At 39.5% G+C, this 17,924-nt stretch overlaps 1 protein-coding gene across 6 annotated transcripts in view; it reads left to right on the forward strand.

Moving 5' to 3' along the window:
• bcl9l (bcl9 like) overlaps nt 1–17,924 on the forward strand; it is a 68,207-nt gene that overhangs the window by 33,505 nt on the left and 16,778 nt on the right. For 3 of the 6 annotated variants that reach the window (XM_036561673.1, XM_036561678.1, XM_036561679.1), the window contains exons 1-3: nt 7,571–7,589; nt 8,124–8,193; nt 10,780–11,157. In XM_036561673.1, the coding sequence (XP_036417566.1) occupies nt 10,857–11,157 (301 nt within the window). In that variant the 5' untranslated portion in view covers nt 7,571–7,589; nt 8,124–8,193; nt 10,780–10,856. Of the gene's footprint in view, nt 1–7,570; nt 7,590–8,123; nt 8,194–10,779; nt 11,158–17,924 lie in introns of those variants that run through there. The other 3 variants (XM_036561676.1, XM_036561674.1, XM_036561677.1) reach the window with 1 other exon arrangement.

The raw sequence follows: 17,924 nt of genomic DNA on the forward strand, positions 1-17,924 counted from the left end.
AGGTGTGGATTCTTGCCCTACTTGGCCACCCAGGCCCTCTCCCCATCTGGAGTGGAGTGTAGTGTGACACCTCATGATGCGGATAAATGGTGTCAGAGAAAAAGTGTCCAGTGGTCGATAAGCTATCGAGAGCAAGACAGGATCTGTTTCCTCCAAGAGTTAATGAGTGATGAAGGCTGCAGCAAGGAACAAAGCTGCTGTGTGTGTGCATGTGTGCATGTGTGTATGTGTGCGTGTGCGTGCGTGTGTTAGTTAATGACTAATTATTGCCCTGCTCGCCATCACAGGCACCTTGTGAGGGTAAGAGAGGGAAAAAGAAAGAGATGATGTTGGATGAATAGGACCAATGGAGAACCATGATTGTTAGTGCTAGGCTTTCAGTTCAGGCCACAAATGTTAAAACCGAAAAAAACACCACTAAAACAATGCTGATTTCTGCTAGCATCCCTATTGATTTTCTAGTGGTATTTAAGCACAAGGCTAAACGCAATTCACATGAACATTTTTTTGCTGTTCAAGCTTTAAACACATACATGTAAAGTTTGGAAAAGACATCCTGTGTTTAATTTAAATTTGCGACAGACAAATATATTTTACCTTGTAGTAGTTTTACAGCGGCTTCTTCAGTAAAGAGGTCTGACATAGAGCTGCTACTGTTTTTCATTTCTATCAGCTGACTGAAACTTGGTTAGACTATGGCTCATATTCGTGGGCAGAGATGTGCCTGGGGCTTCCAGAGGGCCTAGAGCAGGGGTATTCAACTGAAAGTCCAGTTACATTAAATTTCTTGTTTACAAAGGTCCAGATAAGCGAACTAACATAAGTAAATGGCGACAACGGGTTTACCTTTAAATCTGGGGTGTCCAATCTTATCTACAGAGGGCCGGTGTGGCTGCAGATTTTCACTCCAACAAAGCGGGAGGTCACCTGATGAAATGTTTGAAGACTAAGACCAACTGATTAAACACGTAGAATCAGGTGTGCTTCAGCTTGCTTGGAGTATTTGGAGATTGGACACCCCTGCTTTAAATGCTTAACCATTAATTATTTGTCCAGACAACCAAATGGACACATCAAATATATTTTGATAAACTGTTTTGTTATTCACATACTTTAATAAGCAAAATTGTATGGCCATTGGCTATGGTATAAAAAATGTCTTAAATATTTTTAAATATCTTTTAAAATACTTATCCACAATGCTCTTGCGCTGTCAGGGAATGGGTTCATTTTTTTTATTCCTCAGAGCTGAATCTGGTGGGTATATGAATTTAAAATGATTATTTGGTTTCACACTAGTGCTTAGCATTTAAACATGTTAAAGGCACCACAGACTCTGAAAAGACCTGTTTTTTGAAGTTGAAATGGAGAGAAAAAGTTTCGGTTTATTCCTTTTTAAAACAATGTTTTCCTTGTTAACTTGTTTTTTTTACGGTTCATGTTGTGAAATACTTTGCCATCCACATCTAAACTGCAGTGCGCCAGTTAACAACCTCTGGCCGAGAGTGATGTTTTTTTCTCACATATTTGGTTCTGCCCATTAGAACTTATAATTACAGTCAGGTTCATAAGTATTTGGACAGTGACACATTTTTTTGCACCTTTGCACCACAGTGAATTTTAAATGAAACAGTTACGAAGTGATTGAAGTGTAGACTTTCAGCTTTAAGGGGTTTAACAAGAATATTGCATTAACCGTGTAGAAATTACAGCCATTTTTTACATAGTGCCTTCATTTTCACAGGCTTAAAAGTAACTGGACAAACTAACATAATTATAAATGCAAGGATTATTTTTAAAACTTGGATTCAAATGCTTTGCGGTCAATGACTGCCTGAAGTCTGGAACCCATGGACATCACCAAATGCTGAGTTTCCTCCCTTGAGATGCTTTGCCAGGCATTACTGCAGCTGTCATCAGTTGATGCTTGTTTGTGGGTCTTTCTGCCTTCAGTTTTGTCTTCAGTAAGTGAAAAACATGCTCAATTGAGTTGAGGTCAAGTGACTGACTCAGCCATTTAAGAACATTCCATTTCTATGCCTTAAGAAGCTCTTGGGTTGCTCTTGCGGTATGTTTTGGATCATTATCGATCTATGCTGTCAAGCACCGTCCTATCAATTTTGCAGCATTTATTTGCAACATTCATCCTGCTGCCCTATCAGCAGTCACAACATCAATAAACACCACTGACCTAGTTTCTTTGCCCGCCATACATGCCCCTGCCATAACACTGCCGCCACCATGTTTGACAGATGATGTGGTGCACTTTGAATCATAAGGCCTTCCATTCCCTCTCCATACTCTTCTCCTCCCATCATTCTAGTACAAGTTACTTTTGGTTTCATCTGTTTCTGAACTGAGCAGACTTTTTATAGATGTTTTCTAGCAAAGTCAAATCTGGGCTTTCTGTTCTTGCATGTTACCAGTGGTTCGCATCTTGAGGTAAACCCTCTGTATTTACATTCGTGAAGGCATCTCTCGATTGTAGGTTTTGACAATGAAATGCCTACAATGAATGTGCCAAATTGTTGAATTAAACACTCCTGAAGTTTCGCCTATCTTTCTGATAGGTTTGTTTTGTTTTTCAGCCTAGTGTTGGCCCCCTTCACTTGAGAGTTCCCATGGAGAGCTACCAAATGCGTATTTAACACTTGGAATCAACTCAAGATCTTGGAATCAAGTCTTTTATCTGCTCAATTTGTCATGAAATAATGAGGGAACAGGCCAAACCTGGCCATGGAGCTGCTTATCAGTCGACTGTCCAGTTACTTTTGAGCCTGTGAAAATGGAGGGACTTTGCAACAAATGGCCATAGTTCCTGAATGGTTAATGCAGTATTTTTTGTCAAACCCCTTGAAAAAGTCTACATTTCAATCACATTTTGACTGCTTCATTTCAAATCCATGGTGGTGTACAGAGGCGAAGTGACAAAAATGTGTCACTGTCCAAATACTTACGGACATGACGGTATGTTAGTTCAGCTCCTGAATTCCTAACCAATAGGAAAACTCATTTGGTTGTGTCTAACTAGATACCACTAAAGGAAAAAACCTAATTGTACAGTTTTCTGATGGTCCAAGAATGTAACACAGTTTACAACCAAAACTTAAAATAAGAATAGTATTATTACAATAATTGCAGAATTTAAATACAACATGCATAATGACAATATTAAATAAAATAAACAAAAATGACTGTATTTTTACTGCATAAATATTTTTGTTGATCCTCTCTGAAGACCTAGAAGGGTCCTGATTGAAAAAATGATATAGAGAATGAGTGGAAAAAGTTGCAATTCATGAGAAAGAGTGTGCATGTCTGTGTGTGTGTGGGGGGTGTGTTTGTGCGTGTGTGCATGTCTGTGTGTGTGTGTGTGTGTGTGTTTGTGTATGTGTCCATGTGTAAAAATGGCAGACTTTAGAGAGAGATAGACCTGAAAAAGGGTGTGTGTGAGAGTGAAACGGTAACTGGGAGACAGATGCAGCGGTGCGTGTGTGTGTGTTTGTGAGTGAGAGAGAGGTTTGTGTGCTGTGGGTGGGGGTGTTTTTGAGGTCATCTCCCTGAAATGGCACTCTGATGGAAATCTGTGTGGGACCCTGTCAACGTCACCAGCAGCGGTCTTTGTTCTTACTGGAAGATGCGTGTGTGTGTGTGTGCGTTTCATTCTCTTAAAAAGCAGTTATAACAGGCCAAAATCTTCAGCTTATGTGTGTGAATGTGAGTATTGTATGGAGTTGTTTTGTGTTTGTGTGTGTGTGTGTGTGTGTGCGTGTGTGTGTGTGTGTGTGTGTGTGTGTGCTCCTTGTGCAACAGGTGTGGAGGTAATCTTGTTGAGACCTGCACACAGAGAGACAGAAATGTACTGAATGCTTGTCTTCTCATAAGCCTGCATGACAAACCCTTATTCTGCACACCTATTTCAGAAACACAGTCTTTCACAAGTACAGAACTGTGCAACAATCAGACATAATTCTTTAATTTCCAGTTGGTCAAAACAGCTGATAAGTTCATTCATTTTTCAGTTTCAGAATAAAAGCAGAAAATTACACCAAAGCCTCAACAGCTCAATACAAGTTTCAGTATTTAGTGTGTGAGTCCTTTGCCTTTATTGCATCATTCATTCTTTTCAGGACTTGCTTTCTGTCTTTCAAAGAAATGTACAGGGATGTTTTTTCACACCTCCAAGCATTTTCTGCTTTTCACGATCCAAGTGGTCCCAAACACATTCAGTGATGTTGAGGTCTGAGCTCTGGAGTCAGTCGTTCTGAGAACACCAGCAGCTTCTTTGTTTGATTTGCATGTTTTTTCTGTTTCTTTTTCTCAGTAACAGCTTCTTGGCTGAGTTCCACATCCTTTCAGACCCATTGTGTTGAGTTGTCTTCTCACGGTTGAAGAATGGACAGAAACACCTGTAGATTTTTTCAGATCTGAAGTAAGAGCGAGCTTGGTTTTTTTTTTCCCATCTTTCAAAGCTTTAAGTACTGTTTGTCTGATGGGCAGTTTTGGCAGCTTACTAGGTCCTGCATGTTTTTAGAAGTCCAGTTTTCTTTGTATCTTTTCATTGTATCTGCATTATTTTTTTGAGCTCCAGTTTTGCAGACTCTTATTTTTTTATTTGTTTTCCTTACAGCACTATGTTAACATGTTTTCTAAGCATGCGTTGATACCATTGTTTTCATGCCAAGTACGAGTACATAATTGTTAGTACTTGCCGATAACAAGTCTATATTGAGTAACCTACTCAGAATTAAGAAGTTGTTAGTGTAAATAAATGCAGTGTATCTTAACAGTTAAATCATTAAAATCTAGCTGGTTTCAAATTAGCATTAGCTAGTTATGCTGTATTATGTAATGCTGCCTTGGAGTGAGCAGCGCTGCAGTGGAGAAGAGGTTGGCTTTGCGCTTCTGTACAGCTGTAGTTTTGTTCCTCATCGGTGTCTTTCAACAACAGTCACTGTACCGCAGTGACAGCAAGAAACACATCTGAGGCGAACGCATCTGGGGAGCTCACGTGTGGAGTTACGTCTTGTTGGAGTCTTTTGATTGGCTGGTTAAGCTGTAGTTGAATGTCCTTTAAAGCCAGACTGTTTGTTCTTTGGTATCTCACACTGTACGTGAATAGAATGTACAGACAAAGCCTACGATTTATATATTTACACTGTGTGAAAACGCTCAGCCCATACTATGTAAAACGAAACCTCGACAGACAGCTCTGTCTGTGACAAGTTTTAAATAAAGCTTTTTCATTCAAAATAACGCGCTGTTTTTCAACATGTTTGCTGAGTACCCAGCAAACATGTTGAAAAACTGAGCCTCGCTGGTAACACTGTGCACTGAAGCTAAAAGCCAGGCAGTGACGCACATGGTAGGACAGCGTGGCCTCTCTTCAGCCTATTTTTTTATCTCTGTATTAACGTTTATACCTCGCTGTACTATTCAAACAGAGTGTCTCCTGTGTCTCCACCTGTATTGGTGAAGATGTTGTGATTGTGTGTTTAAAACGGGCTAAGATCACACAGTAGGTCTGGCGGAAATCTTCCAAGGCGGAATGTTTAAAGAGACCGACAACTTTGTGTCCGACTGTCACAAAGTCAGTAACACTTCTCTATGCAGAGCCTCCTTCACTGCGTTTATTCATTAGCACTGCAGTGTATGCAGGCTTACCTCACATGTTATCAGCTGGCATCGAAATGTTGGTATCATTGAATTTTTATTAAGTACGAGCAAATGACCACGGTATCGATATCGATGCATCCCGGGTGTTTTCATAGTTTGACCCTTCAAACTATCCGTAATTCTACCCTGAGCCCAGCTATTTGCACACTGTAGCTATGACTCTGTTGCTGTGTAGTCTTCTTGTTCAAATTTAGCTTTTAAGTGGCAGCATTTATGGATAACTTCGAAGTATCATTTACAAGTAAAACACACAATAATATCAATAATATCAGTAGCATTAGCACCAGAGTATGCCGGCAGAGTTTGCTGCTTGCGGGAGAACTATGAGTAAATCACCAAACCAAACTAATAAAAGCAACAGCAAAGTGGAAAGCTCCAGCTCCCCTCAAAACAAGACATAGCATAGCAGGTTGAGAGTGAGAGGCTGCAGTTGGGGAGGATATGGAAGAGGCAGCCACTGTTGATCTCATTGGACGTTGTATGTTAATGTGATTTTTATGTTGAACATAAAGTTGAATTTTTAAATGTAATGTATGCCCATACCCATGTAGACAAGTGAAACCTTATGCTAGTATGCTAGCCAATTTAACTGTGAAGAAAATTGGGATCGGCTGTAAAAATGCAAGATCAGTGCACCTCTAGTAAGTCATTATGATGGGAGCAAGCTGACTCCTGTACATGATTATGCCAAGAAGGTGCATTCTGAACTGTTCTGAAACCTCATTTTTACCATTTGTATTGATACTTCTGTAGAAACTGTAATATCAGCCAATTTTATCAGATATATCAGACTGTAACACACATATAGAGGTTCTCTAATCTTTCTCACCATCCTTCTACTTTGAGAAGCTCAAAACTATGGATCTGAAAGGATGTGTAGCTGTGAAGAAGTTGTTACTGAGAAAAGGAAATAGACAAAAAACAATGAAGAAGAAAATTTGCACCAGCACACCAAACCTAGACAGAACACAGACTTCAACGTCATTGAATGTGTTTGGGATTACTTGGACTGTGAGAAGCAGAGAATGCAAACAGTTGTTGAGGCTTCTGTGCAATTTTGTTTTGAATATAATACCTCAAAAAGCTAAGACACATTAAAAAATTACAATTAAAAAGCTGTTTATCTGGAAAATAAGTGTTTATTTGTTCAGAAAAAGACAAATATTAGCATAAATACGAACAACATTACAATAGGTAGCATGTTTTTTTAACCATTTCCAAACCTCTCCTCGTGGCAGCCTAGTACTAACTGTAGTTGTCATCCAGAACCTAGTCTGGCTAGTCGTTGCTTCATTATAACAAATCAGGTGTGCTAATGATGGCATTTCACAAATCCCTGTGTCGGCTGGAGGACATCTGGAACCAAACTTTGTTCTTCACTTTAGCTCAAATTAGGAAATTATTATTAATTTGTACTGTATTTAGACTTGTTACCAAGATTTATTGTTTTAACCAAATATGCTTAGGTGCCTTAGACTTTAAAGTCGTACTGTATATCGTCATTGTTACATAAAATCCTTGTATTTTTACTTTTTTACTTTTTTGCATCCAGTTAACCCTTGCATTGTGTTAAAATTTCATGATGAATGAGCCAACAGAAATTGTCCAAAATTACCTGGGTAAAAATCTGGTTACTGTACCTTCCATTCTAAGTTTTTCCTTCCATTTTGAATGCAGCAGAGGTGTGCAGGTTATAGACACAGGCAGGTGGCCGGTGGGTTATGTGTTGTCTCAGAGCTAGAAGAGTAGTGTTGCTGGAATGGGAACAGTGTTCTGAGCTGTGCTTTCTCCATTCACAGTACAGAAACTTAATCCTGCGTCAGCACTGCCTGCTAACACACACACACACACACACACGGTCCCTTTGGCCCTGGCAGCTGTGGTAAAAGCAGACGGAGTGAAGAGGGGTGTGTGTAAGTGTATGTGCTCTCCTGGGTCCGTATTAACTCTCAGAATGTGGTCAGTTTATTAGATGGCCCAAACTTTCTTTCTCTTCTTGCTGACTGGCTGCCTAAAATACACATTACTCTTAAAATATAAACTGCTTAACAGTTCCAAAATGGGGATGTTTTTCCATATATAATGTGCTATTTCATAACCAAATTTAAAATGGAGAGAGGAAGAGAGAGAGAGAGAGAGAGAGAGACCTTAGATAGTGCTGAGGAATGTGTGGTAATTTTGCGGTTTTCAAACTGCAAGCTGTGGGAGGGGCCTGTAATAGTGAAACTCACTTCTAGGTAGCAAGCTCCACCCCTGGCCAAAGCTCGCTTCTCTTGCCTTTTTTTTCTTAAAGGGGTAGGTACACTACACTTCTCTCTGTCCCTTTTATCAAAAACTCACTTTGACCATCTTGTTGAGAACGATACCTTTGCATCACATTGTGCTGTAAATGTGTCCATAGTTTAGAAGCCTGTAATTTGACTTTTACTTCTTTATTTTTGTTACAGATCAGTGTGTGAGCAGTGAGGAGATCTGATGTGGGAATGCCCCAGTGTCTGAGGCTGTCATCACAGTGAGGTGAGTAAATGAACTTCTCTTCCTCACTTGGTAACCTCAGTTATTAGAAGTTCAGTGAACAGACAGTAAGTCAGTCAGCGATTGGCTGTTTCTTTTCTGGAAGCTGCTAGTGAATAGAGCCATTCCATAATTCCAGTTAGGGGTGGGAGATATTGCAAAATTTCTCAGTACACAACGTGTATTGTGGTATTTATTTTTTTCTGAGGTTTAAACAAAGTTGGAGAAGATAAAGTGCACCAGTCAAACAGCAGCTATTTTTAACCCTTTGAAGCCAAACAAGAAAAGCCATGAGCCTGTCTCGTGAACCAAGTTCAACTTAGATTGGTCTGTCTTGACAGGTGTGAAAACTCTACACATACTCAGTTGTGCACCAAACAAAGGAAATGTGATCAGTCAAAAATTACAGGTCTAATTTTTAAATGGTTTGCACCAAATGAGGGAAATCAGCATCAGAGCACACTTTCCTCTTCTTCTAGCAGCACATCAGCAATGTACTGTCTAAAGTATTTGCCTGTTTTAATCTCTGACTTTTGACAGATGCTGATTTTGACGGCACGAGCTGCTGCTAATAATGGCAGAGAAGCAAAAAAAATAATAGCGAAGCAATGCCTTTAATTTACAAATTAACTTAACAAACCAACCACAAAACAGCACATATCAAGTAAGGTTTATTATTTTTGCTTTGACTGTGACACAAATAGATGTTAAGCAGTTCTAGTTTCATGCAAAGTAGTTTTTTTTTTAGCTCAAATGGTGGCAGATGTGAGTGTACCAGTGTAAAATCTCTGACCAATAACAAGCACTTCATTTGGTCCACTTTAGCTGTTGCGGTGTGAAACCAACCAAACCAAATGAAAAAACAAATGAAAGAGATACAATATCACAAAAACCCAAAATCAGATTTTTTCAGTCTATTTCCAAACTAGGTGTAAAAACAGCCCAAGTGGCACAAACCTAAATGGAACTGCAGTTAACTTATTTTACAACAGCAGCTGACAACTTTCTATATTAACTCAGTTTCGATACTCAGTTTCTACTTCAATCCTTTTATGTGTGCACATGAAAATGTCATGTTTAGGACAAACAGCCAATTATTTATCATAGAAATCTACATAAATATGTAGAAAGTAAGACATTAATAATGGAAAAAAGCAACGCTGTCATGACTGCCACCGTTTTACTGCTTATTGGTATACTTGCTTTAAACATGTAATATTTTTGTAGCATTGTTTCCTTCCTTTGTTAAAAAGTGATTTTTCATGTGATCGATGCCAAAAAAAGTGACTACCTCTATTAGTTTATGATTGGTCAGAAGCTCAGCCCTGAGTTCGAATCAAGAGCAGTTTATGATCCGTAAGCACAAACTTAACCTGCCCTGGAACAGGTTAGGCTTTCAGCTTAAGTTGCTGTGGTAAAGTAGCCTAGTATAAAGTGATCTAAAAATCCAGTGTTAGATTGGATTATGCTTAGAGTTAACTGGCTAAACCAGACATCCTGCATTGTGAGAGAGGCCATAATGCCTTATAATGTTTAATAGCAAAATGAAAATGTGTTTGGCCATGGAGACCTGCAGATTTTTGGAAAATTAAAGTAACAATTAAAAATACACCTGGTTTTCATGCTTTAATGGGGAAATACATTGCTTTTTGATGTTTTTGGGTTATAAAATTGTGTACGTATTGTACTGTTAGGCAATGAGATCATGAACATATAGGTGTACAGTGTTGATTTTGCATATTTTTTTAATGAAACTAAGGAAAAAAAAGAATTTGGTTAATGATAAATTATATGCAGTGTATGCAGTTACTATACATTGATTGTTATTGTAGAAACACTGATGATACCCATAGTATGATGGCGTAACTTATTATGATCCAGTAACAAAAATATTATAACCCAGTGCATTACTGTATCGCTCAGCAGATAGATGAGAGAACGTACATGTGGAAAACAGAGGTTGTTTAAAAAACAACTTTACCCCCTCCATCTTTTGCCCCTCGTCTTCTCTGTCATCAGGGTTACTGTGACAGTGACCTTTGACCTCTGTACTGAATAGTGGGGGGTATTGATAGAAGGATGCTCTGTTTAATTATATTTAGTGAAACACAGTAGGTGAAATGTTGAATAAAAATTATCTTACCCAGAGTTACCCAGCACCAAAGTGTAAGACCAATGTTTTTTTTTGGGTTTTTTTTTTTTAACATTTTAAATGCTTTGAGGACAACAGGATGACCTAGTGTTCATTTTAGAAACTTCATCTTAGAAGCTTCCTACAGATGGTTTGTTGTCTATAAAATGTTAACATCATATTACAGTCATTGTGTACATACATCTTTATCAAATTTGTGATTCGGTGATTCACAACATTTGACATTGATTCCACACTTTTTAACAGTTGTCCAAAAGTAGTGGCTGTGGTTGGCTTGATGCTACAGTATTGCAGCCTTGCTTTTTGGAGCTGAACTGCAGGCTTTAGAAGCGGCCAGATGGTCTCCTGATGAAATCCATTGTGTGAAAGAATGTCTGACTCTCCCTTAAAAATTTATCTCACACTCTCTTTCTTCTTCCTTCATTCTATCTTCACAGCGCAAGTCTCACTGACAGACACAACTTATTGCTGTAACTCTACCACCTTGGCTTCCTCTGCTTCATCAGCCAATCAAATGCACCCTGAAAATAAACTGACCAATCATGGGAAGCAATCGCAGATCCCCAGTGTAAATCAGCAGCAGCAAGGATCTGCTGGCAACCTGGGGTCAAAGGGCAGTGGGCCAGGGAGCCATGGAGTCAAAGCCAATCAGATATCTCCAGGCAACCCTGGGATGAAGAGTGTGAGCCAATCAGGTGGTAGCGTTGGGGTGGGTGCAATGATGAAGACCAAGGCCAAGAGAGAGAGAAGCATCTCCATGGATGCAGCAGACCAGAGAGACACACTCACACCAGTGCTGGAGCCAGACACTAAAGGTATGACGGACACTGTATGTCCAAAAGTTTGTAGACACCTGCTCATCAACGTTTCTTCTGAAATCAAGAGTTTTAATAAATAGGTTGTCCCCTCTTCTCCACAGTAACAGCCTCTAAATGTTTGAACATTGCTATGAGGCATTAGTGAGGTCAGTTACTGATGCTGGATGGTTAGTTCTGGCGCTAAGATCCAAAAATACAGCCCTTTACTCCCACCACTTATTCACGTATTCAGGGTCTTCAACGTAGAAGTCCTTGTATGAAAGAAGCCCAACATAAACATTTCTTCTCTTTAAAAAACTGTGCTACTTACAATGCGGCGTGGTGACTACACAGTAAATTTTGTCAGCACATTCTTGTACTATATTTATACTTTTTAATTACACTGTTAAAAATCTGGAAATATATACCATAACAACTTGGGCACCTGAGGTCCCACTCACACGCAGGAGTGAACGCCACGCTAACGCGGTGCTAGCCAGCATGTATTCAAACAGTGCCCTGCCGTACTAGACCCTTACTAATACTGCAGTGTATGCCCTTTGTACTATGAGTTAGATCACCTCCATGAAGCGCTGGTTAACCTGTGCATACCCTGTGCTGTTACCCCCTAGCCCACCACTAAGAGAGGCTAGTGGGCCTGGTAGAAGTGTGAGCTGTGAATGCTGCAGCCCTCTGTGAAGAAACCAGCTAGTCTGGAGGTTTGGATTGTACAGCGGATGAAGCCGTAGATATGCTTTTGGCATAGGTGTCGGGACACAGATTTTCTGAACGACTTTCTCAGCGCCCAGCCCCCACAGAGCCCTGACCCCACTGAACACCTTCAGGATGGATTAAAACATCAATTGCAAGCCAGGCCTTTTCATTCTACATCATCGTCTACTCTCATAGATGCTCTTTTGACTGAAAGGGGAACAAGTTCCCACAAACATGTTCCAAAGTGCTGTGGAAAGTCTTCCCAGAAGAGTGGAGGTTGTTATAGCTGCAAATGGGGGAGTGTGACTGCATATTGTTTTGGAATGCCCATATGGGTGCGATGCATGGGTGTCCATATGCTTTTGGCCATATAGTGTATTTGTAGAGGGTTACAAACAGTAAAATGAGTAATATAAAGAGATTCTGCTCTTCCGGAGTACAATAAATACATCCTCAAATATTGGCAGTGTGTGACCAATTGATAGCACACAGTTGTTGACACTGTAACTAACTACAGCAACATAAACAACCTCACAACAGCAGGTCTTTTTCACTTTTCAAGCTTTTGTTTTTCTGTAAAGTAGTCAGACTTTGAATCTGTGTGAGATATCGACATTTGGAGATAAAGTTACGTTCAACCAAGAGTGGCTACGGTAACTGTAATGGTAAATATTATTTGCTAACACAAGTAGGAATTTGGCCAGTCATCCAAAAGTGTACTGTGGTTAAGGGGCTATGATAGGTGACCAATCATTCAACAAGTTTAGCATTTGTTAGACCATCCTACAAGTTATGCAATTAGATTTAATTTACTTACACACTCTGCCCTTTAAAGAAGCTGAATTCACTAATTAGAAAGGGTGTCTACTTTTAGACATATAATGTATATTTTATGTACAGTGCTGTGAAAAAAAATATTTGCCCTCTTCCCAATTTGTTTTATTTTTTGCGTATTTGTCACACTTGAATGCGCCTCAGACAAAGATAACCCACGTAAACACAAAACGCTGTTTTTAAATGATGATTTTATTTATTGATGGAAAAATACTGTTCAGCCCTACTTCATCCTGTGTGAAAAAGTATTTAGAATTTTAGAATTTAGAATTCAGAACCATTGCCCAACTGTGCTTGCACACAGAGGAATTAGACCTCCGCATTTAACCCATTCGTGCAGTGAAACACCCACATACATGCACACTAGTGAACACACACACTAGGTGGCAGTGAGCACACTTGCCCGGAGCGGTGGGCAGCTCTATCCACGGCACCCGGGGAGCAGTTGGGGGTTAGGTACCAACCCATGACTGCCCCCTACTAAATCAACCAGTTAACCAAATTCAATTGACTATTGGTTTCAGTTTCACTAGCCACACCCAGGCATGATTACTGCCAGACCTATTGAATCTAAACATCACTTAAACAGAACCTGTCTGGCAATGTGAAACAGGCTAGAAGGTCTCAAAAAGCAGCACATGATGCCACGTTCTAAAGAGATTCAAATACAGATTTGAAAGAAAGTCATTGAAATCTACCAGTCTGGAAGATTTACAAAGCCATTGCTAAGGCTCTAGGGCTCAAGCAAACTACAGTGAGAACCGTTATCCAAAAATGAAAAAAACAGTGGTGAACCTTCCCAGAAGTGGCTGGCCTATCAAAATTTTACCAAGAGCACATTGACGACTCATCCAGGAGGTCACAAAAGAACCCAGACGAACATGTAAAGAACTGCAGGTCTCACTTGCCTCAGTTAAGGTCAATGTACACAATTCCACAATAAGAAAGACACTTGACTAAAATGGCATCCATGGGAGAGTTGCAAGGCGCAAACCAAAAAGAACATAAAGGCTCGTCTCGCTTTTGCCAAAAACATAAAACACCCCCAAGGCTTTTGGGGTAATATTCGTTACATGGCGTGAAGCTAACACTGCATTCCACCATAAGAACATTACACCAGCAGTCAAACGTGGTGGTATTGTGATGGTCTGGGGCTGCTTTGTTTCTGCAGGACCTGGACAACTTGTCATAACTGAAGGAACTATGAATTCTGCTCTGTATCAGAAAATCCTGGAGGAGATTATCCGCCTGTCAGTTTGTGACTTAAAGCTCAAGCTCATTTGGGTTATGCAGCAGGACAATGATCTGAAGCACACAAGCAAGTCCACCTCTGAATGGCTCAAAAGAAACAAAATTAAGGTTTTGGAGAGTCCTCCCCAACCAGTCACTGGAGCCAAATGATGTGCATCCATACATCTACATGTCCAAATAGTCTAATTCACACATAATCGTTCATAATGTAGCGCTGGAGCTCAGGGTCGAAAGTGTACCAGACATGTATGCACAAAAAACATACACACCTCCTCAGCTTAGTACTGGAACTTGTTGTGAGAAGGGTGCCTGTACACATGCGCTCATACACACATTCTTATCTCCATATCTGTCAGCAGCCCTGAACTTGAAAGGCCATTCTGCTGTAATTCCCCTTTCAACTGGAAAAGATTTGAGCATAAAGATGAAACTGGCTGTTTTTAGAAATGTCCTGACCTTTGGGTCTGTATGCGTTCTGGATTTTGTTTTGTTTTTTCCTGTATGTGACTGTTTAGCTTGAGTGTCCTCAAAGTCCAGGTGGACTGTTTGAGTGTGAGGTTGTGTTGTGATTAGGGCTGTCAATATCTCAGTAATTGCTTTGATGATTATAGAGTAATCAGAATTTTAAAAAAGTTCAAACAATAAAAGTGGACTTCACTGGGAATCTGGAGTGCATACATTACTGTGTAAAAGTCAGAAATCACCCTTTCATTAAACAACCATCAGGTACAAGTTATTATTTTTTCAGTGTTGGTGAAAAACAAACAGACAACATATTTCACAGAAAATTTCACAGAAGCTTCAATGATTAAATATAATATCAAGACTTGCTTTCAGTTTTTCAGAGAAATGCTGCAGGGATATTTACCACACCTCAAAAGTTCAGTCTTTGAAGTTGCATTTTTAGCTTCTCAGAAATCTCAGAAACATTCAATAATGTTGAGGTCTGCGGTTTGCCCAGTTTTTTTGTCCACTCAGTAACAGCTCCGACAGCTACACATCTTTTCAGACCCATGATGTTAAGCTGTCTTCTCTTAGTGGATACCTGTGAAGACAACTGTGAAGGCAGATGTGCAACTGGAACTTGATGCACTCAAAGATGAACGCTTAAAGTGCTGTTTATCTTATGGTGACATTTAAAAGCTGTATTTGAACAAGAGGCCTATAATCATGGATTTTATCATAGCAATATGCAGTATGCTAGCAGCTGGGCTTTAGCTAGCACACTACGAAAATATGTCAGAAATGAAGTGTTAATCATTTATAATGCTAAACATCAACACGTTAACTTTGATAGCTTACACAGTACTGTTCAAAAGCCAGAGATCACTCTTCATTTATTTAATTTCCTGTCAAAATGGCCATTTGCATAAAGAAGTGGAAGACAAGCAAAAGCATTTCGACAACTGGAGTTCAAAAAATTCTTGAAAGATAAAGAGAAAATGGAACTCTTAACAACCATGCAAGACCTAGTAGACCACCAAAATTGTCACCATCACATAAACAGCACTAAATCCAGCCTTCCACTCTTGCATCAGATCATCTTATCTCATCTCATCACTATGGGTCTGAAGAGATGTGTAGCTGTCAAGAAGCTGTTACTGAGGAAAGAAAATAGACAATAAACAAGAAAATTTACAGCAGCACACCAAAACTAGACAGAACACAGACCTCGACATCATTGAATGTGCTTGGGATTACTTGGATTGTGAGAAGGAAAAAAAGCAACCAACTTCTCGGACTGAACTTTGGAGGTGTAGCTGTCAAGACACACCTCCCGAGAAAAAAGCAAATGGACTATACATATAAACATTTGCAAATCGAGCAAAAAAAACTAGCGGTATTCTCAGAACAATGGCATGGCCATCCCAGAGTCCAGACATCAACATTATTGAATGTGTTTGGGTTTACTCAGATAGTAAGAAGCAAAAAATGCAAACAACTTATGTCTTAGAAAAACTGAAAGCAAGACTCCTGAAAAGAATCAGTCAATCAAAAAGTGGACAAACTTTGATATTATGTTTAGCTATTGATGCTAAATCATTTTTGTTTACTCAAGTAATCATGACAGTTCTAGCAACCTAGAGTAGTTGCGATCAGGGAGAGTGTACAGGACAGGATACAGAAGAGAGTGGGTAGAGGGACAGGAAGGGAGACTGACATAGTGCATCAAGTTCCTGTATGTCAGTTTGTCTCTCACAAACACACACACACTCCTACTCACTCGCTTCATCTGAACAGTGTGTGCCTGATCTATGAAGAGAGTACAGATCTGCTCTTCCTCAAGCCTGTGGGTGTGCTTTTCTTTTCACTCAAGTGTAGGCGGCTCTACAAGTGCTCTGTATGTGCATTTTATGCCCATGTGTCTGTGCGGCGTTTCACTTTCCGATTTGCATTTGTTTGTTTCATTGTGCTATTCTTGTTCTATTTGCATTTGCTGGGTGCTCTGTTTAGCATGCTTGTGCTTATGAGAGCGCATGAGAGAGAGAGTGAGATCAGTGGGAAATGACTTACAATAATGTAATTTTGTGAAAATGATTCATCTTCCTGTAATAGCATTGAAGCTGCTTGTGTACACACCTGCACACACATACATACTTTCATACACAGCACATTATTCTTTGGCTCCATAACAGAATGAAAGGTGGCAGGTAGGAGATAGCAAGTCAGAGGTGTAAAGAGGAAGACAGAGAGTGTGAAGGCTAGAAAGGCAGTCTTTTGAATGAAAGACACTCACTCACTCTCTCTCTCTCTCTCTCACTCTCTCTCTCTCTCCAGGCGTTTTTGGCAAGACCGTATTTAGTAACAATACAATTAAGCCTAGTCCTGGACTACATTTCCTTTTCAATAGGGAATATCCATTCAGAATGCTGTGTAGTCCAGTACAAGGCTTAATTCATGTCTGAGAAACTGACTTTTAGAGGTTTAAGTGGTTGTGGTTTCTATTGCAACAAACAAGTAGGCACTCAATCACAGATTTGTATACAGTACTGTGCAGAAGCCAGAGATCACCCTTTCTTTCAACAAATTTTCAAACATAAGGGAAAAGTATAAGCCTGTTTCCGAAAAAGTTGAGCGCTGTGCAAAATCAAAATAAAACAGAATGCAACAATCTTCAAATCATTTAAACCCCATGTTTAATTAAAAATAGTACAAAGACAACTTGTCAAATGTTGGAACTGAGAAATGTTACTTAGACCTATTTTGAATTTGATGCCAGCAACACATATATTTAACAGAAAATTACACAGAGGTTTCAACAACTAAATATAATATCAAATATTTCAGTATTTAATGTGTCCACCCTTTGCATTTATTACAGCTACCATTCTTTTCAGGAGGCTTACTCTCAGTTTAATTTCAGTAAAATTTTTAAATTCAATATTTTTTACATACCTCCATGGCCATGACTTAGTAAGGTGTGGGAACGAGATCCAAATGTGTGGTCTCATTCCCACACCTTACTAAGTCATGGTCACTCATTAGGATCTCGATCCCACGCATTAATAAGGCGTGGCCACGCATTATTTTTATTTATATGGCATGTCACCCTCAGGGTTTTGTCATTTTCTGCTTCTTGTGATCCAAGTATGCCTAAAACATTCAGTGCTGTTGATTTCTGGACTCTGGAGTAGGCAGCCCTTTGTTCTGAGAACACCAGGAGCTTCTTTATTTGATCTTCTCAGCAGTGTGTTTAGGGTAAAATAAATCTCTTCCCACTCAAACATTTTTCAAGGGATATTGCAATATGTATTACAATTTATTGGCATTTCATGATGCTGTCAATCAAAAACAAATCACCAGTCCAGATGATGTTATACATCACTACTTGCATTGATCTGCCACCGTGCTTGACTGATTTTGGATATCCAGTTTCAGTCTTTGAGTGCAAATTTTCTTTTTTTTTGTCTTTTTACTTTTCTATAGCTTTTTGACAGCTACACATCCTTTCAGACCCATAGTTTTGAGTTGTCTCATTGTAAAGA

Source organism: Colossoma macropomum, unplaced genomic scaffold (assembly GCF_904425465.1).
Source record: "Colossoma macropomum unplaced genomic scaffold, Colossoma_macropomum, whole genome shotgun sequence".
Lineage (NCBI taxonomy): Eukaryota > Metazoa > Chordata > Actinopteri > Characiformes > Serrasalmidae > Colossoma > Colossoma macropomum.